The sequence below is a fragment of the Tursiops truncatus genome, chromosome 3 (genome assembly GCF_011762595.2).
Source record: "Tursiops truncatus isolate mTurTru1 chromosome 3, mTurTru1.mat.Y, whole genome shotgun sequence".
In the NCBI taxonomy this organism is placed as follows: domain Eukaryota; kingdom Metazoa; phylum Chordata; class Mammalia; order Artiodactyla; family Delphinidae; genus Tursiops; species Tursiops truncatus.
The window spans coordinates 9,507,800-9,532,098 of record NC_047036.1 but is presented as its reverse complement, the minus strand read 5'-3'; the positions used below and the strand labels follow the sequence as shown (position 1 = coordinate 9,532,098).

At 40.9% G+C, this 24,299-nt stretch overlaps 1 protein-coding gene across 1 annotated transcript in view; it reads left to right on the top strand.

Annotated features, from left to right (window-relative positions):
- Positions 1–24,299, top strand: part of CTNND2 (catenin delta 2) — a 776,118-nt gene that overhangs the window by 391,712 nt on the left and 360,107 nt on the right. The window contains exons 7-8 of the mRNA XM_073802014.1: positions 1,130–1,324; positions 12,200–12,455. Of these exons, the coding sequence (XP_073658115.1) occupies positions 1,130–1,324; positions 12,200–12,455 (451 nt within the window). The remainder of the gene's footprint in view (positions 1–1,129; positions 1,325–12,199; positions 12,456–24,299) is intronic.

Genomic DNA, 24,299 nt, shown 5'->3' with positions numbered 1-24,299 from the left:
AGGCAGTTGACAGTGAAATCCCAGCGTGCCATGTGGGTTATTAGCTTTGGAGAGTTAGCTGAAGGGTCTTTGCTAAAATCATCTGTAGCCTTGTTTGGGTTTTGTGTGTGTCCTGTGCTCACCATTGTTAGATAACCGTCTCTCCTTGATGCCCCTTCACTGTCCCTAGATGTCCTCCACTCCATCTGTCCCCGTGGAGATGATTCTCCTGGCATGTCTACTCCTGTGACTCTGGCTTTCCCTCGGACGAAATATTCGCTCTCAGTCAACATCTTCTTTTTCGTGTGTCAACTCAAGCTCTTAACCCTCACGAGAGTGTTTCCTCTTGTGCAGAGTTTCCCTGTCCCACAGCACTGCTTCAAAGCCACACCTCCTCCTATACAGTGAAGAAAGAAAAAAAAAGACACAAATAAGGATTTACGACCACTACAGGCAAATGCTATGTAGCCTCGATTTATAAATTAAACCAGTTTGTGGCAACCATTTGAACTGTTTCAGGGGAAGGTAGACTAAATGCAGATCCTTCCATTTGGAGGGTAAGAGTAAAGGAAAACGTAACTTGAAAACCTTTTTCTTTAAAATCTGCTTCTCTCAGGGATTTAGACTACTGTTAAGTCCGAACATTTTGGTTCATTCATTGTCCAGGGAAAAACTGCTGATGAGAGGACAAATTCTGGTCCATTTTTCAGGAACAACATCAAGATGGCTTGCCACCATGGCTTATGCATTTGCTCATCGTTTTAAATAAGAATTCCTGTCGTAAAATTTCAGGTGCAAGGACTAAGGCATAATAAGAGCTTTTTAGGTTTGACTTCAATCTGACTGATCTCTTTAATGAGGAAACCTGTTACATTCGTTAGGCTGGGAAAGATGCTGTTTCACTGGCCCTGTTCAATGGGCATTTATCTCAGAATCATTATCATCCTTATACAGAGATCAGGTTTGGGCACAAAGCAAGGCAGCTGGGTGATGCAGATAAGCTGATCAGCTTGACCTCTTCCTGCCATTCATCTGATTTTCTGCAGAGTTCAACATTCCTGTCCCCCCCAGATTCAAATACGTCTTGGTTAAAACAAGTTCTGTTTGAATGTCGGTCGGGTCTTACTGTCTCCTTGTCCATTCCTTTCAGCTGGGTCCCGGGCCTCATACAGCAGCCAGCACGGCCACCTGGGCCCGGAGCTGCGAGCCCTGCAGTCCCCAGAGCACCACATAGACCCCATCTATGAAGACCGCGTCTATCAGAAGCCCCCCATGAGGAGTCTCAGCCAGAGCCAGGGGGACCCTCTGCCGCCAGCACACACGGGCACGTACCGCACGAGCACAGGTGTGTATTCAGGACCCCGATGGGGGACCTGTCCACAGAGGGTGGGCCTGTCCACAGAGGGTGGGCCTGTCCACAGAGGGCGGGCCTGTCCACAGTGGAGTGGCCTGTCCACAGGCTTGTCCATGGACGGGGGCCTGTCCACAGATGGGGGCCTGTCCACAGATGGGGGTCTGTCCACAGAGGGGTGGCTTGTCCACAGAGTGGGGCCTGTCCACAGAGGGGTGGCTTGTCCACTTAGGGGGGCCTGTCCACAGAGGGGTGGGCCTGCTTGGAAGCTTAAAGAACACTCCCTTGTGCAAGGGGTGTGTGTGCGTGTGTGCGTGTGTGTGTCCTGTTTCCTCAGAAGCATTATGATACACCTGCTTCTCTCGTTAATGTTGGTGATGAGGATAGAAACCAAATATGACTCCACTTTAGCTCCCTGAGTAGATTGTAAATGAAATAAGTGCAGGGGGGTTGTCAGCTCATTTTGTCACACAGGCAAATCGAAGGAGCAGTACCAATTTTTTGTACATCCTTATTAACGTATTTAATGACTATAACTACTTTAGGGAAGCACGGTCACTGTACAGGACATATAAAGGCATATGCCTCATGCTGGTAACTTTTTTAATGACACAGTCTACCTGTTTGGCAAGCTTGGTGGGAAGGAAGCATATTTACTAAAAAATGTAGCATATTTTGTAAAGCCAACTGAGAATTTATTTCATACACACTATTAGGTTGAATCATATGAAATTATTTCTGAAAAGTCGGTTATTGGCAATTGCATATGGTTCATTCAACTGTATAGCTTTCCTGGATTAAATATATATTTTAACTTGACACAACCTTAGGCCACGTGAAGAAGGACAAGTGTTTTCCAGAACATGAAGCCATTTGCAAAATAACTGGTCAAGTGTCATGATTAAATGTGCTCGAGCACACTTATCTTAACTGTAAAATCAATATCGTTAAGATACTGAGAATTGCACTTCCTCTAAAGCCTCCCGTGGCTAAGTTAGCTTAGAAAACATTATGCTGCCGGTCTGCAGACAGTAGAGCTGTCTCCTTCATTTCTAATGATACACATTATCATCCCGGGCAGGGGCCGAGGTATGGGGATGCGGAAGCTCTGGTCCAGGCCTTGGCACCGGGCGCTTCATCTTCAGACTGTTGTAACTTCCAGTTCCCAAGAAGTAGATCATAGCAATTTTGTTAAACTTCATTGTGATACTAACTTATATGTTTTGAAATCCAGGCAAGCTACGTTGCTTTTCTAGCTGATTATTGGTATTTACATTTCAGTATTTCACTGCATCATAGGAAGAAAAGCACAGAATACTCCTTGATTTTACTCTTGACGTTGTAAATGCCATCCAGTGTTAATAGTACATATCTTAGTTTAGGTAGGAAGAATACCCATTTATTCTTCTGTCAGAGTTTCTCTCACCTTCAGCCTGCTAAACCTACTCCAGTCTGAGGCTGGGCTAGTTTAACATTTAGCTTGTTGCATATTATTAACTAGGGTAATTTTATTTCCACCCACTCCTTATAAAAGACAAAGATAACAATCTCGGTGACATTCAATATCTAATTTGAAGAAAAACTGACAACAAAAGGGATTATGTTGATTCTCTGTTCCATATTCATAGGCTTTTAGAATTAGCTCTCGTTGATAAACTTCTGGAGGTTTAATGAAAAATTAGCTACAATAGGAAAAAAGTATTTCATTCATCGATCTCAAATTAAGGACCAGGACTGATGTTCACACTTAACAACAACAAAAAAAAAAACAATGACGACAACAAAAGTAGTGTTTTCTCTAAGCCAGGGGTTGGCAAACGATGGCCCACAGTCTAAATCCAGCTCGTCACCTGTGGTAGTAGTGCTTGCGCGTTAAAAACGATTATCACATTTTTAAATGGTTTGCGGTCAAAAGATGGATAATATTTGGGGATATGTAAAAGTCATATGAATTCCAAATTGCGGAGTCCATAAACATTTATTGGAATACAGCCCCACCCTTTTGTTTCCAGATCATCTGTAGTTGCTGTCACCCTGCAGCAGCCCAGTTGAATAGTGACAGAGACCATATGGTTGGTTAAGCTGAGAATACTTACTTGCTGGCGCTTTACAGACGTTTGCTGACCCCCATTCTAAGCCATCAGTGGAGAACCAGGCTGAATGAATAAATGAGTGTTTTTCTCCCATCTCTCCTCTGAGAGAGGGCAGGAGGGTCCTCTGAGTGCTTCAGAGGGGACAATCTGTTTGCCCAGCCCTTTCCCACTAATAGTAACCTCTGTCCTGGCCGAGATCTGTTGAGGTGTGCCATCCAGATGCCCAAGACACCCTCCCTGCCCGCATCTTTGAACTTGCGGCACTTTTGAGGAAATATGCTGATTTCTACAACACTATGGAAATTTACAGAAGTCCATGAATGGTCTCTTGGGAACAGGTGGGGAGAAGCCACGTCTCCAGCTCCTAAGCATAAAGCCACAAGCCCTCTCTCCCTCACCCCTGCTCAGGTTACTCCCTATTTCTATCCTGAATTCATTTCAAGTCCTTACCCTCTCCCAGCTAACCCTGCACCTCCAGGAACTGTCTCTATCAGAACCCACATGTTTGAGAAAATGCTTTTAATACGGGTATATATCTCTCACTTATAAATTACATACATATTATACAATAGTATTAAATTATATCTAGTAGAGGCAAGATTAAACTTCAATAAAGAAACATTTTAAGATTGCTTTCCCAGGAATTCCCTGGCGGTCCAGTGGTTAGGACACCGTGCTCTCACTGTCAGGGGCCCCGGTTCGATCCCTGATCGGGGAACTAAGATCCCACAAGCCGTGCAGTGCAACCAAAAAAATAAAGTAAAAAAAAAAAAAAGATTGCTTTTCTATATCCAGAGGGTTATTTTTCACATCCTCTGTGCTATACACACCCCACACTTAGTGCCACCACCGGTACAGACTTTTAAGAAGCGTCCAGAGTCAGAGCAAATACCCTAATTCCTTGGGAGAAGAGGACAGGTTCTTACGAGGCCTGTTAGACCTGAACTGTTCCGGGGTCACTGGCTTTTGGCTCAGATCGGTGGCCAAGGCGGCTCTTCAGCCTTACCTCTCTGCTTTGAAGTAAGGCCACTGGCCGGAGGTCCTTCAGTTCCATCTGTAGAGCATTTCCAGAGGATACTTCCAGGAGAGTGGGGCAGGGGAATTGAAGGCCACTTGCTGCTCTTGAGGGAATCCCCACTTGGGAGTGAAGTCAAGTGTATTGGCCTTAACAATTTGGGAATTACTGGGTGGTGCTGTCGCGTCAAGCAGGTGAGACAGGATGACAAAGCATATAGCATGTCTGCCACTTTCAGCCATGGTTCTCAATGCTTTGAATGTACTTACTAATCCTCAGAACCGCCCTATGAAGGAGGTGCTATTATGATGCTCACTTTACGAATCAGAATACTGAGGCACAGAGATGTTGAGTAATCTGCCCAAGGTCACACAGGTGGTATGGAGCCAGTCTTTAAAGCTTCACACCCAGGCAGTTTTGCCCTGGGACCTGGGCTCTTAACAGTCATCTTGGTGGACGCTGCATTTGCAAAAATCATCATTCAAAAACAAAATAAAGGGCTTCCCTGTTGGCGCAGTGGTTGAGAGTCCGCCTGCCGATGCAGGGGACACGGGTTCGTGCCCCGGTCCGGGAGGATCCCACATGCCGCGGAGCGGCTGGGCCCGTGAGCCATGGCCGCTGAGCCTGCGCGTCCGGAGCCTGTGCTCCACAACGGGAGAGGCTACAGCAGTGAGAGGCCCGCGTACTGCAAAAATAAATAAATAAATATACACCCATTTTCATCTAGAGAGCGTCAGGATTTCCTGTGTCCTGCGTTAATCAGATAATATCTGTTGAAAACAAACCACGTGCTCCATGGGCTTCAGGTCCAAAGAAGCTTAAACCAACTTTGTCCTCACGCATGCTCATTTTAGTTTCAGAGAAGGACCTAAAATAGGACAAAATAACTGGTAACGGAAGGTAATATATTAAAGGCTAAATGAATATTCCAGACAAAAATGAAGACAGAGTATTAAGAAAAGCACCAAAAAAATAGAACATATTCAAAATTAAGCAAGCAGGATCATTACAAAAGAGAAAAGGACATCCCTCAACTGGTGACACTGGACTCAGAGGCTCAAAAGTAACTCCTTTGAAAGGTCAGCCATTCAAATTAGTTTCTTGGATGCCTGACTCACTTGCTTAGATTTGGCACAAATTCAACTAAACTGAAATAATTTTACTTACTAATATGTATTTTCCTCTCACAGGAAAAACTGGGGAAAAAAACTCCCCTCCTCTTTATACAATTGCAAAATTAAAATGACCTTAACTGTAAAAAAAAAAAAAAAGCACAGAACAACACATACTGTCGTTTCTTTCCTAGATAACATGTAACTCAAGATTGCACTATACACGATTCCTGCCGCCCTCCCAGGTCATCCTGTAGTTTCTCAGCAGGGAGTGGGGCTGTGGAATGGTACCCACTCTTGGTCGCTCAGTACTTCAGCTCTGCTTCCACCTGGCTCAGGGTCCCGGGCATTATCTCCCGTGGCCACTCTTCTCTCCCATCCCTGGTCAGGCCCGTGCTGACCCCATCCCTGGGCCTCCCTTTCCAAACACCACTAAGGCCATCCTGAGTCATAGATTGTACCAGAGCTGAGAGATACACTGAGATGACTATACCGATGTATAGATGTATAGATGACTATACCCCTGAAAGTATCTAACTATCTGAAGACCTGTTCTGCCAGTTTTACCCAGAGCACAGAGGGCAGCATTCCTCATCTCCACCCTGAACTCCTTTCAGGGGGTGTTGAAGGTCAGCGGTCGCAGCAGCTTGTGATTCCATCCCTGTAGAGGCAGGTGGCACGTGCCAGCTTTTAGTTGGCAACAAGAACCACAGACCTTTCCCCCCACTCTGTCCCAGCAGAAGGGAGCAGCCTTGGAGGATGACCACCCCAGCCTCCCTGGGCCCGGATGTGACTTTGTAGGGTGGCAGAGACAGTAGAGAAGCTGCCCCTAGGGGCACCAGGACAGGACTGAGACAGGAGCCAGCATGGTGGCCCCAGAGATCTAGCAGCACGAGAGAACATAAAAGCGTCACTTCCTGAATCAGCAGTGGTCGCCACTCAACAGGGCTCCCCAGAGGGGACCCTCTTATCAGATCCATCCGTGCTGTCTCCCTGGGCAAGGAGACAGGATGCTGTGGCCGCAGCAGAAGACCAGGCCACTGAGCAGTGAGTGGGGCAGTAGAGCCAATATCCCCACCTGCTCTTCCAGGACCATCCACCCAACGTCTGAGTCTTTACTTCTTGCGCAATGAAGATTTAAAGAGGCACACTTTTAATTTGGGCGTCGGTTTAAATAGAATATACCTTTTGTCCGGGATAAACCTTGTCCAAACAGAGCTTATATAAGAAGGAACACGGCCAGACAAAGAACGTGTGACTCTCATGGATCTGCTTATGCTAAAGTCTATTAAGATGACACAGATTTTTATTTCAAACTCAAACATATCAATGACTGTCAACTTAGGAGTCCTTTGATGAACGTAAATACTTGATTCTGACAACCCCCCAAACACATCTTTCTAAACTAGCAAAAATGGCCAACATCGGCTGGGTTGATAGTCACATGCATTTCCTTTCGGATAAATGTGATCCTGAGTGGAGAAAACAAGCTTTCTGTGATGAATGTGTCAGCTTCTAATAAAGAATGAATTAGCGTAGGTACGCTGCAAGGAGAAAACCTGCTAAATATCCTTATGAGGTTGACAAATATTGCAACATAACAAGAAATAAGAATGGGATGAAAATATTTGCCCATATGGAGAAAGCATTTTTTAAAAAACTTAACTTTCTGCAGCAAGACTCAATGCTTCATAAAGTTATAGAGGGATTACATAGAACCTTCATATTCATAAAATTTTATTGCTATTCTTCAATAAAATAGAAATAACATTTTCAATGAAATTCATCTTTTGAGTCCACAAAAGATATAATAGTAACAGTTTATTACTTATTAAAGGCTGTTATTTCAAATTGTAAAAATGATTGCTTCCCACTGGAGTAAGTCAAATTAGATCCTCCGTAACCTCTTAGTTAAAATTTTTACCTCTTTTAAATCTAAAAAGTCAGGGGCACATGATTACCCAACTGGAAATTTTTAATGAGCCCAGTGATAAATATCATCTTAAAACCAAGAAGAGCTTCCAGATGCTTACCTATATCAATTCACCTAAAATGGTGTAAATACAAAGTAATTACAGCTGAAGGAGAACAGAGTGTTTGCTGGTAGAACAGTCGATAAAATTTAGAAACAGCAACATCAACACCAGTAATCAACATCAACACTAATAATAATCCTGCATTAAATGCCTCCCCCCCACAAAAATAATGACATATGAAGTTAAAAGATTATGTTAAATTTACCCTTGAATATTTTTCCATTGAGCTCAGCTTGGATCAACCTGTGCAGAGTGCAGAAAATTGGAAGACATGTATAATTCAGTTCTAGATGATAATACTATTGGGAATATAGTGGATTGGGTGGTGAAGGTTCCTCATCCCTGAAATGATAGAGTTGTTATTATTTAAGTAATAACTTTAAAGGTATATAGGCCATGTTTTTGGACCCATTGTCACCTAAGCCATTTTTATTTTCTGAGCTTGCAGAAGGAATGTTATTTAATCAGCTTATCGTTTGCTTACTTTGTATTTTATAACATGTGTAAAAGTATTTTATGTTTTCATATCTCTCTATGTACAAATATACATAAAAGCAAAGATAAATAATATGAAAACAAAAATAAATGTTTTTTCTTTCTTCTGTTGAACCCTACTTTATATTCCATCTCCCAAGTTTCTTCATGTGCCATAGTCTTGTATTTTATTCTGTTCTCCTTTTTTTCCATTGTCAGTAAATAATGCATGTAACCATCTATCCTCATCAAAATAGAATGTTTGCTTTTATTAAAAAGGATCTCCCTTCCCTTCTTTCAAACAAAATACAACACATAAAACATCTTTTTTTTTTCCCTTTACGCACTAGACCTTTATTTGTGTAGCTCTTCGGAAAACAGATAATTTCATGAGCAGCGTGAAAAGGCGAAGTATCAGGTCAACTGCTGAAGAGGCTACTTTTAAAATCTCCCCGAAGAGGCTACTTTTAAACTCTCCCCAAGGAGACCAGCAGTGTGATTCATTGAGTTGGAAGAGCTTATTGAGGGGAGAGGGGGCTGTTTGCAGAGCAGGTGAGAAGAGAGAGGAGTGTTTACAGAGCTGATAAAGCACCTTTTACTTCAAATGTTTGCCATAAGAAAGTTCAGTTGAATAGAGTAATCCTCCAAGGTGGGTGATTTGGTCAACTGAGCTCTAAAACTCAAATGAGAGCAAACATAGGCCATAACGTCGTTTCGGGTTCCTCCGTACCATCTTGCGAACAACCCGAACGCACTTTTTGGCCAACCGAGTATAACAGGACAGAAATTAAGGGAAAATTTGTGTTAAAGAAAAGTCTTTTAATCATGTGAGCGGTATCGGCTTATCTGTATTAATAGAGAGCCACCGTCTGCATCAAACACACCGCAGTCTGAACAGGCAAAAAGGGAGAAATCAGTGTTAACGTGTTGAAATCAGTCTTTTACCTCATGCTTAAAAAAGTAGAAAGTATTACATTGTTACATTACCGATGGCTCGTTTGAGATCTCTTCGTTTCTCATGCATTTTCTTCTATATGATCATATAACCTACCCTTTAAAATAGTGTATTTTTCTCCCCATTTGTATTGCTATTTTGCATTATTTTCCTTGCATTGATCAGTCTCTAATTTATTTGAATTTGACAGTATCAGTTTGAGTTCTAATTTTATATTTTGAAATTCTCATCGGGTACTCTATTTATTGTGACCTAAAAAAGTTGAAACTTATGGCTTCAGGAATGATACTTCTGAAAGGCCATTTGTCAAGTGACAGAAATGTGATTGCGATTTTTTTTTTTTTTTCAACTATGATCTTTCTGGAAGTTGTTTACCCGTCTTAAATTTCATAGTCCACTCTCTTTTTTTTTTTTTTTTTTTTGCGGTATGCAGGCCTCTCACTGTTGTGGCCCCTCCCGTTGCGGAGCATAGGCTCCGGACGCGCAGGCTCAGCGGCCATGGCTCACGGGCCTAGCCGCTCCGCGACATGTGGGATCCTCCCGGACCAGGGCACGAACCCACGTCCCCTGCATTGGCAGGCGGACTCTCAACTACTGCGCCACCAGGGAAGCCCAAGGGATTGATTTTCTTAAACTGCTCGTTATACTATGTTCTTTTTTCTTTAATACCTTTTTTTTTCCCCCTTTTTCCTGGCCGTGCCACGTGGCTTGCAAGATCTTAGTTCCCCGACCAGGATCAAACCTGTGCTCCCTGCATTGGAAGGGCGGCGTCCTAACCACTGGACCACCAGGGAAGTCCCTATTCTTTTTAAATTTATAGTCCTTTGAGAGTTTCTGGTGTGGCTAGTTAGCTTGTTTCCCTTACCTATATTGTCTTTTTTTTTTTTTTTTTTTTTTTTTGCGGCACACGGGCCTCTCACTGTTGTGGCCTCTCCCGTTGCGGAGCATAGGCTCCGGGCGCGCAGGCTCAGTGGCCATGGCTCACGGGCCCAGCCGCTCCGCGCCATGTGGCATCCTCCCGGACCGGGGCACGAACCCGTGTCCCCTGCATCGGCAGGCGGACTCTCAACCACTACGCCACCAGGGAAGCCCAATATATTATCATTTTTTTAACAAGAGTGTTTCTTCACGTTTCATTATTAAATCCTGATCTCTGCCATTTTGCCCTCCCTTCCTGTTAATCACTATATCTAATGTATGAATAACAAATAATTTTGCATAGAAAAGGATTTTTTTCTGATATTAGTAACCCTTTTCAGCAAGCTTAAGTGCAGATATTTAGTTCCTGAATGGAAAACATGCATTTATCTGAAAAATGTCAGGTTATAGTTAGTTTTCCCCGTTTGCCCTTGATTTGCTGGCTGGCTTTTCACAACTCTTCTAGAAAATGAAATTGTGTTTACCTCTTTGCATTTGTTCTTCCAAGAGCATGGTTATGCCTGGCCTGAATTTTTAACCCCTGTCCCCATGACATAAAGCACATTGTTCATAAATTTTAAAACATGACTTTTAATTAGACATGCTTGTAAAATTTTGGAGACAATCTAAATGCTCCATAAATTGCCTGAAGACGTAAGACAGATTTTCTGGTTGTGAACTTAATGCTTATTAGTCTAATCCAATGACTTTGAAACTTAATCCATCAGGGCAGCCCTCATCATTTCGAAATACTGCTCTTCTGGGAAAATAGGCACTTTTTGTTTAGAAAGTTTTCTTAAATATTTTTCTAGTCTTCACCATGTCACAGTGCCTAGTCTCCTAATTTTGGTTATTATAAGATTAAGTATTAAAAGTTCTTTGGAATGAGAAGCCCTGAACTCTGTTAAAATCAGCTCTCATATTAGGATATGTTTCTCCAGTTCACTTTGCAACTTTTTGTCATTCCGACACGATATCCTTAACTTTTAACATTAACGTTGTTTCCTCAATGTGACATAATTTCTTTTGTATTTGATTTCACATATGTCTTCTAATGAGAGAGAGGATAAAATAAGCTCTATCACCATCCACTATGAAGCTCTCAGAAAGTCCGAGTTGTGGGGTGTGATTCGTAATCGGAAACTAATTCCACGTAGAGCTTGCATGGTAAACGGCCTTATCTAGACACTGGCTGTATTTGGGATATATTCCGATCTACAATGCTAGAAAGTAAAGGTGCTATCTAATATCGATCATGGCTAAATATCACAACAATTAATAACAGGTCGCATTCTATTAATATGGAAGATGCTATTTTCATTGTATATGTCAACTAAACCTTAGACGTCAAGTATTTCTGAGAACCAGATAAAAATAATGACCGGAAACAAACTCCAAAGAACCCAGGAAGGAAACAAAAAACTGAAATTCAGTTTGGAAATAGTCAAACCAATTTTAGTAACTGGTGTCAAATCTTCTCCAAACAATTTAGGCGTATTGAAAAGATGCAAATACTTCTGGAAAAGCCAAGTCAGCTTCTTATTTTGTTTGTGTTGCAGTTGGGCAGGTCTTCATCTCCTCTCCCATGCCCACCCTTCACCAAATGTATTTGTTACTATGACAGCTCAACTTGAGAAAGAGGCATATAAAACTCCTGTGGGTGTTTGTTAAACTTTACAAGAACTAGGACAGTCCTGCATTTAATGCTCGAGTACTAACTATGGACCTGTGTTCACCTCCACTCCCATGCATACACATCCTCTCACGTTGCCTTATTTTCTTTTATTTAGGAGAAATTAACCACATTACTAAATTTCTTTCACACCCTGAATAGAATTAATGTAACATCACCTGAGCGAGCACTTTCTGAGTTTTCTCAACCTAAACAGTAAAGAAGTCACTGTACACGACTCCTTAGAAGATGTTCCTTACATTTCTTCTGGGTTTTAGCTCCTCACAGAGTTTACATTTCCGATTAACAAACCTTCTCGTGGAGGTTGGTAAGCAGCAAACACACCGCAGATGTGTTTTTGCCCTAGAGTGGAAAGGTTTATTCCTGAAATAGCATGCTAATTATCACTTTAATGGGTAACATCGAATGTGTTAGTTCAAATATGACAGAATTTTTTTTTTTTTTATTCTTTCAAACCCTTGTTTTTGTTTTTGTTTTTGTATGTGTGTAATTTTCCCCCCTGCCTAGACCTGGTTAACCGTTTCTGTGAGCAGGTCCTCAATTTTTTACTTTGTCCCTACTTTCCTGTCCTAGCCCCGTCTTCCCCCGGTGTCGACTCCGTCCCCTTGCAGCGCACAGGCAGCCAGCATGGCCCGCAGAGCGCTGCCGTGGCCACCTTCCAGAGGGCCAGCTACGCCGCCGGCCCAGCCTCCAGCTACGCGGACCCCTACCGGCAGCTGCAGTATTGTCCTTCTGTCGAGTCTCCGTACAGCAAATCCGGCCCTGCCCTCCCTCCCGAAGGCACCTTGGCCAGATCCCCGTCCATCGATAGCATTCAGAAAGATCCCAGGTGGGTATCAACCTTTTTCTCTTCCCAATCACTGCTAAAGAGGTTTTTCAAACCAGGCCTTGTTACTACATGATTTCTTTTTGCGTCGCGTTATTGCCTCCATGTCACTGGCTGAGTATGAAAGTGTTGACTTTGGTTGGGTTTTATAATCTTCTGTTTGATTTGGAATATTGGTATCGATCATGGATCCCTAGTATCTTCTTGGTTCAACAGCAAAGACGATCTTTTGATCAGAACATTTGTAGGTGCTTGAAGGTTTCAGCTATTTGATGAGATGTTGAACAATTTTCTTTCATGCAGTAGAAATGGAGGATTGGGGGGTTATATCATTTGACTTCAAATACTGTGGTCTAGGTATTTTCTTGTCTCAGTAGAAGCATGCTTTGTCACGCTGTATGTTTCCATTCATTAGAGTGGAAAGTGGCACACCTACCAGGTTATACTAAAAATTGGACATTTAGAAAACCCTTATTACCTTCATTTTTGTGTCTGAAAATAAACATGAGGCTGAAGTTGATTGGACATTGATTAAAAACTTGAATATAATATATTAAAGAAATTGTTATTATTGAGAAGTGTTTCTTTTTTGCTTTCTTTTTTCAACAGTGGTGAGGGATTTAGTGATACTCTACTTCTGAAATTGGAATTGAATTCCTGTAGAGTTCAATGATGTTTTATTCATAGACATTTGAGTTATGCAGAGCCCCATAAATACATAGCTGCATCTGTGAATACTATAGATACATCAGATTCCTGGTATGTCTTTGTAACGGGGCATGTGACTTGAATCTGGCGGTAAAATTCATCTCAAGGAATTTTTGGATATTTTCTCTGATAGAGCACACAAGTGCATGTGTACTATATTGAGGGGTTTGCATAGATTCTTTTGTAAAAAGAAATCACTTCTACATACATAAAAGGCAGAATGGGACCATTTTACCAAATGGGACCATTTGGTATTCTTTGAGATCGCTTCTTTAGCACCATTCAAACCTGCTTGGAGGGTTTATGTTAAATATTATACGTGGTAGAACCTCCATTGTAAAGGTGAATTGTAATAAGTGCTCACTGTTAACTACTAGAAATAAGAAGAATTCTTATACTTACATTGTCCGGCATCCTGCTTCTCTAGATTTTCAGTCGAAACAGGGATCTCTATCGTCTTGGTCCTGCAATCTGCCCCAGATCCTTCAGTATTCTTGGCATGTGTGGGTAGAATGTTCTTCAGATAACAACACCTCAACATTCTCTATTTCTTTCTTTCTTCAATATTTATTATTTTTTTATTCAAGTATAGTTGATTTACAATGTTGTGTTAGTTTCTGCTGTACAGCAAAGTGATTCCGTTATACATATATATGCATGCTTTTTTATACTATTTTCCATTATGATTTATCCCAGGATATTGAATATAGCTCCCTGTGCTCTACAGTAGTGTCTTGTTGTTTATCCATTCTATATATAATAGTTTGCATCTGCTAACCCCAAACTCCCAATCCATCCCTCCCCCAACACTCTCTATTTTTAAATAATTTTTCTAGACATGCTATTGAAAACATGTAGAAATAGAAGCAAACTCTTAGGAAATGCTAAATAGAAAAATACATAATTGGATTGGCGTTGCTTTATTGAACATTGTTTACTTAAATTGAGGCTAAGCGTTTAATCTTCAGTGGAAAGGTTTTAAAATTTCATATTAGGGGAATTTGGCTTGATAGGAACCCAAATTTATGTTTCTCTAGCTACAGCTTCGCTTCTTTATTTTATACTGTGTATTAAATGCATTTTATTTTATTAAATGGCATAGCCTTCTTATTTTATGTTACTGTCACTTTTATAGCCTTTTTTCTTCTTTCAGTGTATCATGGCTACTATCTTTTTAAGTTATGGATTATGTGACATATATTTATTGAGTGCCCACTATAAACCAAAAAAGAGAAACACCAATAAGAAATGTTAGAATGAATAAGAGTATACTGGCCACTGACCTTTTGTAGGTGTGAACTTATATACAACTCAGTGTTATAGGAATTACAGTTTACTATTTTATTTTTAAGAATGCTAAGCATTGGCTTTAAATATGTGTTAATTCTGAAAAAAAAAATCATACCACCATCCTAAGGTCAGGTATAGAATCAAAACAAACAGAACGAGATCTAGAACCAGAACTGAATTATTATGGCTTAATGTAAAAGGAACTAATAATAATAACCTGGCATTATGCAAAATGGGTATATAAAATACAATAATGCCTTTCTTGTAGAGTTTTTTTTTTAATAAAGGAATATGTCAAAGTGTTCAGATTTAATTGAGACAGCCCAAATCTAATCTAAAATTCTAGTCCACAATCTAATGCTTCTTTTATGATAACATCTTTGCATCTTCTTTTGAATAATGAATTTTGGTTCTTCCTAGGTGAATATTACTAGAACGGGTATCTTTTACTTTGGGTGTTCAAAATTGTTTTTTTTCAGCATTATAACTTATGATTTAAACTTTTCCAGCTTTTAGATTTCTTTCAAGCTTCTATACATACATTTTTGAAGAGAATTTGTTAAAGTTTTATTTATCATTAAATACCAGACCGTGTAAGCCTCTTTGCCATTGCAAACATGTATTTATAGCACATTACAATTCTCAAAGCACTTTTCCTTACATCTTTAACTTAATTCTCCTTTGTGGGAGAAAACTGATATCCCCATATTTTGTGCCTTAAATAAATGGAGAATTGGAATAAATGACCTGTGGGTACACAGGCTAGAATCCACACTTCTAGGACACGAGGCACGTATTGGCATGGGCATTTATATTTCTTTATAAAAAATAAAATGGAAAAGGAAAGATTATACTCACATCTTTTATGATTTTCTTGGAGGACGAGTAAATGGTAGCACCAGTTTTCTGTGTGTAGGAGTGAGTGAAGGAATGAAGGAAATGATACAAATTGTCTAAATAGGTCTGGTCTCTCTGATAATTGCTTATGGATATGTGGTCTTTGTTTTGTTTTTCCTTTCTTTTCTCTTCTACTATCTGCCTATCTGTCTTATTGCAGACCAGTATCTTTTCTCTATTAAGGAGCTTCAGTGAGGAGTTTTCAAGCAAATCATCCATTTTAAAATAAGAATTTAAAATCAAGGTAGCCCCAATTCAGTCATTAGACTTGAAACCAGAAACTCCCTGTTATCTTTTTTTTTTGATATTTTGATGACATTTATTTATTTAGTTAGGCTATTTTATTTTATTTTTAAAATTTATTTATTTATTATTATTATTATTGTTATTTTTTCGGTACGCGGGCCTCTCTCACTGTTGTGGCCTCTCCCGTTACGGAGCACAGGCTCCGGGTGCGCAGGCTCAGCGGCCATGGCTCACGGGCCCAGCCGCTCCGCGGCATGTGGGATCTTCCCAGACCGGGGCACGAACCCGTGTCCCCTTCATCGGCAGGCGGACTCTCAACCACTGCGCCACCAGGGAAGCCCTAATTTATTTTTTTTAATTGAAGTATAGTTGATATACAGTGTTGCATTAGTTTCAGATGTACAGCAAAGTGCTTCAGTTATACATATATATATTCTTTAAAACAATTTTTAAAAATTTTTTCTAAGCCATAGGATATGAAAGGATTGGTTCTGAAGGATTAGGTTTCTCTAGCTTACTTGGCTGAGTCATACGGATCGGGGCAAAACTTTGGACTCTTCACTTTTAATTGCCCCTGCTGTACTCCAGCAAAGAATGCACAGAGACCTTTTATGAAAGGAGATGGGGGCTTCCCTGGTGGCGCAGTGGTTGAGAGTCCGCCTGCCAATGCAGGGGACACGGGTTCGTGCCCCGGTCCGGGAAGATCCCACATGCCGCGGAGCGGCTGGGCCCGTGAGCCATGGCCGATGAGCCTGTGCATCCAGAGCCTGTGCTCCACAACGGGAGAGGCCACAACAGTGAGAGGCCCGCGTACAGCAAAAAAAAAAAAAAAAAAGGAGATGGTAGGATCTGATTGCCTTTTTAAGTCAGCAATCACTTTGAAAAAAAAATTTATATATATAATGTTTGCTTTACAGCCACGTTTGCTGAGAACTTTTTGTTAATTGCATGTTCTCTTCCATAAAATGTGAATTTCTTAAGAATTATCACAGCTAATACGTTGTTGGTACTATACCAGATATTGAGTTTTATACAGTGCTTTTAAACATGTAGGCCAAATATAAATCTTTAAATTATATGAAAGGACTCATCCCAACTCAGTGATGTTGGGAGTGATAAGTCATAGCATCCTTATTTTGAAAATGTGATTGATGAAATAACCAGAAAAAAAGCAAGACTAATGTACCTGGTGTACGAATGATGCTATAAATGTTCTTGTCTATATAAGAAGAAAAGTTATGGCTAAGACATTTACTGACATAACTTAATGTGTAGGTTGCAGCATGAATGGCATCTTTTAATCAAGTTGGATTAATCCCTTTTCAGGGTATTGTAATCGTTGATGTAAACTACCTCAAAAGCAGTTTTTCAAGGCTGATAAAGGAATCTAACTTACTGTAAACATGATTCACAATAAAATTCTATCTTCTTTTTGTTATGCAGTGTAACAGAGAAATAAATGCAGTGACACATCTTTATGCTGAATTTGAGCGCAAATTAGCAACTGAATTTTCAGTTGGCTCTATCAAACTTGTTCTCCATGTTTTGTTTCAATCCCCAGTATTTGACCAATAATCTAAAAATATGCACTTTTAAGGAATTACCTAGTGTATTACTAAAATTATTTTATTATTGGATGTTGTATTAGTATATATTATTAAGTAATACTGCTTATAAATATCATTAGGTAAACCTAGGTTAAGAATGTTTTCCAAATGCTGGGTTTTTTTTTCATTGCTTACCTGCCCACTCTATAACCACACATAGCATATAGTGAAATGAATGCTCAGGAAACAAAATATATACAAAGATGCTTTTTTAAAGGTGAAGATTTAAAAACTATTTTTAGAGTCTTTATTAACATTTAAAGTGCCATTATTATGTCATTTAGGTAACATGTCTGAAGTGTTTGCAATAAAGCAGTCATAATATTCTTCCTGGTTCAGTTACGGGGTGGTGAACCTCTGGGGAGTTTGTTTTTCACTTTAATTGTTCAATAATCATTTATTTAACTGGGGAAATGTCAGAGGGGGAAAAATACAGCATCTGCAATTTAAAGACCCTCAGTGTGAAGAGCACTTGGACGTCATTTATTCAGTTAGGCCAAGGGCAAGCCCAACAATTGGCCATTCAGTCTCTGTTTGAATGCCTCTCGAAATGGGCCACTCACCATCTCTTGAAGCATTTTATTAATTTCTTGAATAATGCAAGCCTTGTACACTCATTTATATTGAAATCTTCACCCCTTGTAAGTTCACTCCCTGATCTTGTTTCTGACCTTTGCAGTCACGTTAGAATACGTCTATCCCTTCTTCAGAGACAGCCCTGAGGACAGTTATTACTCCTCCCCCAGTGCCTTCTCAGTGAGACTTTTTTTAATTTATTATTTTTTTTATTGAACTATAGTTGATTTACAATGTTCCAGGTGTACAGCAAAATGATTCAGATATCTATATATATATGTATATATATTCTTTTTCATATTCTTTTCCATTATGGTTTATCACAGGGTACTGGATATAGTTCCCTGTGCTGTACAGTAGGACCTTGTTGTTTATCTATTTTATATATAGTAGTGTGTATCTGCTAATCGCAAACTCCTAATTTATCCCTCCCCTCCCCCCTTTCCCTGTTGGTAACCATAAGCTTGTTTTCTATGTCTGTGAGTCTGTTTCTGTTTTGTAAATAAGTTCATTTGTGTCATATTTTAGATTCCACATATACGTGATATCAAATGGTATTAGTCTTTCTCTGTCTGACTTACTTCACTTAGTATCATAAGCTCTAGGGCCATCCATGTTGCTGCAAATGGCATTATTTCATTCTTTTTCTTAATGGCTAAGTAGTATTCCATTATATATATAAAATGAAATTTTATATATATATATATATATATATATATATATATAATTTTCTTTTTAACTTAAATGAGGGGCTTAACATTCACTTCTTGTTGGGGGTGATTCCGTTATGTGATACTTCAGATTCCAGTTTTGTTATCCAGCATGATTATTATAATGCACTGCTCCTGCCACTTGGAAATATGAAAAGCACACATATATGTCCTCAGCGAGGTTTTATCAACACATGGCCAGAGCTGGGCAGGGACACAGCCCTGTAGCTCTCATTCCTTTAAACTCTTCCCTCCAGGTCCATCTGAAGGCACATATGTTCTCGGTGACTTTTCTGGGGAATATTGTAGGATGAACTCTGCAGGTGCAATGATAGCATGTAAAGAGCTTCATTCTTTAAGGAGCTTTTAAAGGTATGTGAGAGAGAAAGGTATATCCACAAATGACTGTAGTGCATTGGGTAAATAAGACAGATGTGATAGAAGTACAGAGGCGGAATTGAGTGGTTGGCCGGAACCTTGAGGAATAGTTGATATTTACATATGAAAAAATGGGAGAGAAAGCTCTCTAGTTGAAAAGAAAGGAGGGCTGGAGTCGGGGGTGGTGCCTGTTTGAAGTACTCCAGCCTGGTTGGGCTGGGATGGGAGGGCAGCTGTCCACCCACCGAGTCAGCAAAAAATGTTAGCTTGCATCTCTGTATGCGGATTTTTTACTTATAAATTATGAACATGGTATGTTAATTTCCTAGGGCTGCCTTGCCATGCAAATTACCACAAACTGGGTGGCTTCAACCAACAAAAATGTATTCTCTTACGGTTGTGGAGGCCAGAAGTCTGAAAAATCACGGCCTGAGCAGGGTCATGCTCCCTCCAAAGGGTCTGGAGTGGCCCCGCCATCCCTTGAATGTGGCTGCAGAGCTTCAGTCTCTGCCTGTGTCTTCACTTACACCTTCCTCTCTGTCTCACGTCTCCCATGCTGTTCCTATGAAGACACCAGTCACTGTATTTAGGATCCACGCTAATCCAGGACGACTTCGTCTTCACCTAGTTACATCTGCAAAGACACTATTTCCAAATAAGGCCATATTCTGAGCTTCTGAATAAATATGAATTTTGGGGAGATACACTAACTCAACTAACTACACGTTTCAGTGTACTGTTATACTATTTACACTGTAAAATAGATGTGCACTAAAGATAGAACTTGAAACAGGGGATGTTAAAGATAAAACACCACAATTAAAAGCTTTTATTTCAGTTTACATTTTTAAAATTTCTTTTATTGAAGTATAGTTGATGTACAATGTTGTGTTAATTTCTGCTATACAGCAGTGTGATTCAGTTATACATATATATGCTTTCTTTTTTATATTCTTTGCCATTACGGTTTATCACAGGATATTGAATATAGTTCCCTGTGTTGTACAGTAGGACCTTGTTGTTTATCCATTCTGTGTATAATAGTTTGCATCTGCTAATCCCAAAGTCCCAATCCATCCCTCCCCACCCCCTCCCCCTTGGCAACCGCATGTCTGTTCTCTATGACTGTGAGTCTGCTTTGTAGATAGGTTCATTTGTGCCACATTTTAGATTCCACATATAAATGCTATCATATGGCATTTGCCTTTCTCTTTCTCACTTACTTCACTTAGTGTGATAATCTCTAGTTGCATCCATGTTGCAGCAAATGGTACTATTTCATACTTATTTTATGACGGAGTAATATTCCATCATATATATACCACATCTTCTTTATTCATTCATCTGTCAATGGACATTTAGGGAGCTGTGAAAGACCAGTATACACTTTTAATCATAAAAACCTTTCTTTAGGGATTCCCTGGTGGCACAGTGGTTGAGAGTCCGCCTGCCGATGCAGGGGACACGGGTTCGTGCCCCGGTCTGGGAAGATCCCACATGCCGCGGAGCGGCTGGGCCCGTGAGCCATGGCCGCTGAGCCTGCGCGTCTGGAGCTTGTGCTCTGCAACGGGAGAGGCCACAACAGTGAGAGGCCCACGTACTGCAAAAAAAAATAATAATAATAAATAAATAAATAAAATAAAAAATAAAAACCTTTCTTTAGAAAGAGCAGTATGGTTGAATGTGTTAGATCTGAGTATATTATCACTGTTTTTGCTGGTTAAAAACATCGGGAGGGTTAGTTTAAAGCTAGATCGTATAATCTAAAACTTCACATGGACCGGCACACATCAATAGCAATAAGGAGCCCTAGTGGTCAAATTAGCAAGGGTGTGACTGTCATCCTTGCTGTGTTGTGGCTTCCAGTAAAAAATGCACCGTCATCTGAAATGTGGGCCCAGTGAGAGGGCCAGTGCCAACCTGTGGAGAATGATCGTTCTGAATTGCTTTATTTTGTTTGGTTAAGTAAATAAGTAGAATTTCAGATGTTCTCCCCTCTCAGCCCAGGTGATGATCTTGTGCAGCCCTGCAGTGCAGGCTCTCATCCACCACAGGAAGAGTAGAGGAGGTCTGGGTTGTAAAGGGCGTCTAATACCCAGGGGAAAGGATTCTCAGCAAGTCATGATTCCAGGTGTGATGCTCACCTGCTCTGTCTTCAGCGTCCGTGTATGTAAAGCGGAAATGATCAAAGCACCTTCCTCATGAAGTTGTTGTGAGATGACAGGTGTTCAGACCTCAAGGTCTTTGGGGCGTTTCCCGGCATAGGGAAGGGTCCACTGTCGTCACCACTGCCTCTCTGCTGCCAGCACAGCGCCTGCCTTCAGGAGCACCTGTGGCCCAAGCCTCGCGCTGAGAATGGCACTTGGGAGTCAGAGACGTGGAAGAAGCGGGTGAAGGCACAGAGGCCGTGTGCTGCCGAGTGGCAAAGACCAGGGAGCAGATCCTGGGGGGATGCCCTGCTGGGAGGCCAGGGATGGGAGGGCATCTGGGGAGGCCAGAGCACAGGCCAGCAGGGGCGGCAAGGAGGGAAAACTGAGACCTGGGCCCTCACGACCAGGAAGCAGAATCGGAAGATGGAAGGGAAGACTCCAACTGCAAAAGGATTTTGTTTGTTTTACAAAAGCCTCCTTTTCAGGATTCCTTTTATCAACTGAAAGGAAAGCAGTGTTTACACACAATACTTGTCTGTGCCCATCTTGATTCTCCCAGAGCCCAGATTACTCATTTTGCCGTCTGTCTTCGGAATCCCTCGTAGGAGTGAACAATTGCATTTCTAAAAGAGCGACTCATTTGTAATACTACGCCCTCACCTCGTTTATACCAAAGCGGGTTCTGGCATAGGGACCTTGGCAACATCCCAGATGCATCCTTCTACCCAGGGTACTAATTAGTTGGTTAATGAGTCATTAGCAGATACTCCATCAGTTGTGATGGTAGAAATCTCTGCTTTGTGTTTTTCTGGTTTACAGGCTTTCCTCCTGAGAACCAGCCCCGTCCTTCCCCTCAGTCCACATGCTTTTGGTAAAACAGGCTCTACCGCAGGTTCAGAAGGTGAGCCTGTAGCTCACACCTGGTCCAAGAGCCACCCACTCATTGGGGCCTCCACCCACTAGCCAGACCCCCAGGGGTGCAGAGGAGCCTGAGAAAATCAAGTCCCTGCTCTCGAAAGTGGGCCACTGGACTTTCCTGCCTCATTTAGGGCAAAAAGCCAAATCCATGCTACCTGGAGCCTACCACGGGAGCAAAGGCTGTTGTACACCCTCCCCTTCTTCCCAGCAGAGTTCCCCCTCCCCTCCCCAGCCTCTCTGAAGGTGGCCGTGGTGATCCTGGGTTTGGTCTCCATTATGAAGCCAGGAGTATTTGTCTTTGGTCACTTAAGTTGTGTCTCTAATGATCTACCAGTGTGTCTGTCATATATCCTGATGCAGTCTTTCCAGAACTTAACGTTAACCCCTCTATTTAAAGCCAACTACACTCATTCCCTGTTTTAGGAACAGAAATAGCATCTTTCCCCTGATTCAAAGCAACTGAGAAGTTCCATTCAATAATTTAATTATCATGAAATCTTTACCCAATCTGTTTATAGGAGAGATGAACTCTGGTGACACCATTTAGCATCAGGGGACCACCTCAGATCCCTAGAAGTCAGAACTCTGAAACATCAGGCAACTTTAGTTTTAATATTAAGGTCCCCAGTAATGATAAGTACAATGATAACATCAAAATAAAGATAATTGATGGTTTACAGGAATGGCATATTGGATTCCTAAGTAAAACAAATAATTAGTTTGCAGTGTTGTTATCAGCCCTTAGTATATTACTTTTGCTAATAATTCATCTTACTTCCTGCCTTAAGGTTAATCTCTGTTTTCTCACTGATAACCAGGTTCATATGTTTGTGTCTGTGTGTTGTCTATTGGACTTAGATGTTCTCATACTGAAGAGAGAGTAGGATCTTGCAGGTGAAGTCATTCTTTGACAGGCATTTAGGATGAAGCAGAAAGCTAAGCTACAGGTGGGAGGGAGGAAATAAATCTCTCTCTTCATCTTCCTTGTGAAAGAAATGATCAGAATATTGAAGAGCCCAAAAGGAGTGTGAATAGTAAAAACAGTACCCCTTAGAAACAAGCTGAGAACCGAAAATGAGGCAGCCTCTTTCCTTGGTATCTCAGTGAGGGTTAGAGAGGCCCACAGACCTGGAACAGAAGCTCCTAAATCTCGGGGCTCCGTTTTGGGGTCTCTGCCTCTATTTCCCTTCTGCGTGCTCTCCTTTCACTTCCCACTTGATGCTTTCTAGAGTTCTGGGAAATGGTTTGAAGGAATCAAAAGAAGGGTTTGTGCTTCAAAAGGGATCAAAGGAAAGTTCTGTGGGTCCAGTATTGAATAAGATTATAAAAACAGACAAGAGCATCCCTCTTCCCCAAGGTTGGTTCCCACGAGTTGGACCCCCCCAAGGAAAAAAGAGAAACCAAGAAAATCCAGGGTGACAGAACTGGCTTCCTTGGTCAGTCATTCCTCAAGGACTGTCTCCTTCTAGGGGGAACCTTGCCAGCCCTACATTTGATTTTATTAAGGGAACTGGCATCTACATATAGGCCACATAGATTATGTGTATACATATATTATGTGTGTATATGTACATAAATAAACTATCTGTTAATCGGCTCTGCACACAGTTACCCAGAGATAAGATCTGCAAAACTTACGTAAGAACTTGATTTTTAATGCGACAAAAGACACATAGTAACAAGGTATTGATTTTGCTTCTTGTCTGTTTATCAGTCTGCTTTCCCAACTTCTGTGCTTTGCTTTTATTTTGTTTTACCATTTTAAAAAAGTCATTCTAAATAGGTTCCATTCTTCAAGTCCATGTTGATAGAATGTTGAAAACTAAAAATATAAATTCACAAAATGAGAGAAACGCAACATTTGTTTTCCCTTCAGAAATCCCAGTAGCTGTGAGAATATTGGAAAGCACATCCTGGCTGTTTGTTTCCGTCTTTAATCAGCATCTACATAGTTATGCTCAACCTTTTGAAATTATGTCCTCTTTAAAGGGCTCTATGCTTCTCAGAGAACATGACCATATTATGAAAAGAATTTCCTTTCTTCATTATTCAACTTATTTTGCTGTAACTATGGAAAGCCAGTCTCAGTCTGTCCTCAAAACCTCCCTGTTTATCCTACCACAAGCGAAAATCTGAAATCCCCTTTGGTCATTTCACACACAAACCAGTTTTAATATTTTTCTGGATGGCTTAAGTCACTTTTCTTCACCATCTGACTTTGAACATTTAATTGAGGACCAAAATGGAGCATTCAGAACTTTTATTGTCTTACAAGGCAGGTGGTAGTTGACTGTCAGTTTGTAACTAATGGAAATTAATTTCCAGCGCTTCTTGAGATGTTTTGCAGCTAATAGAGCTCATTAATTT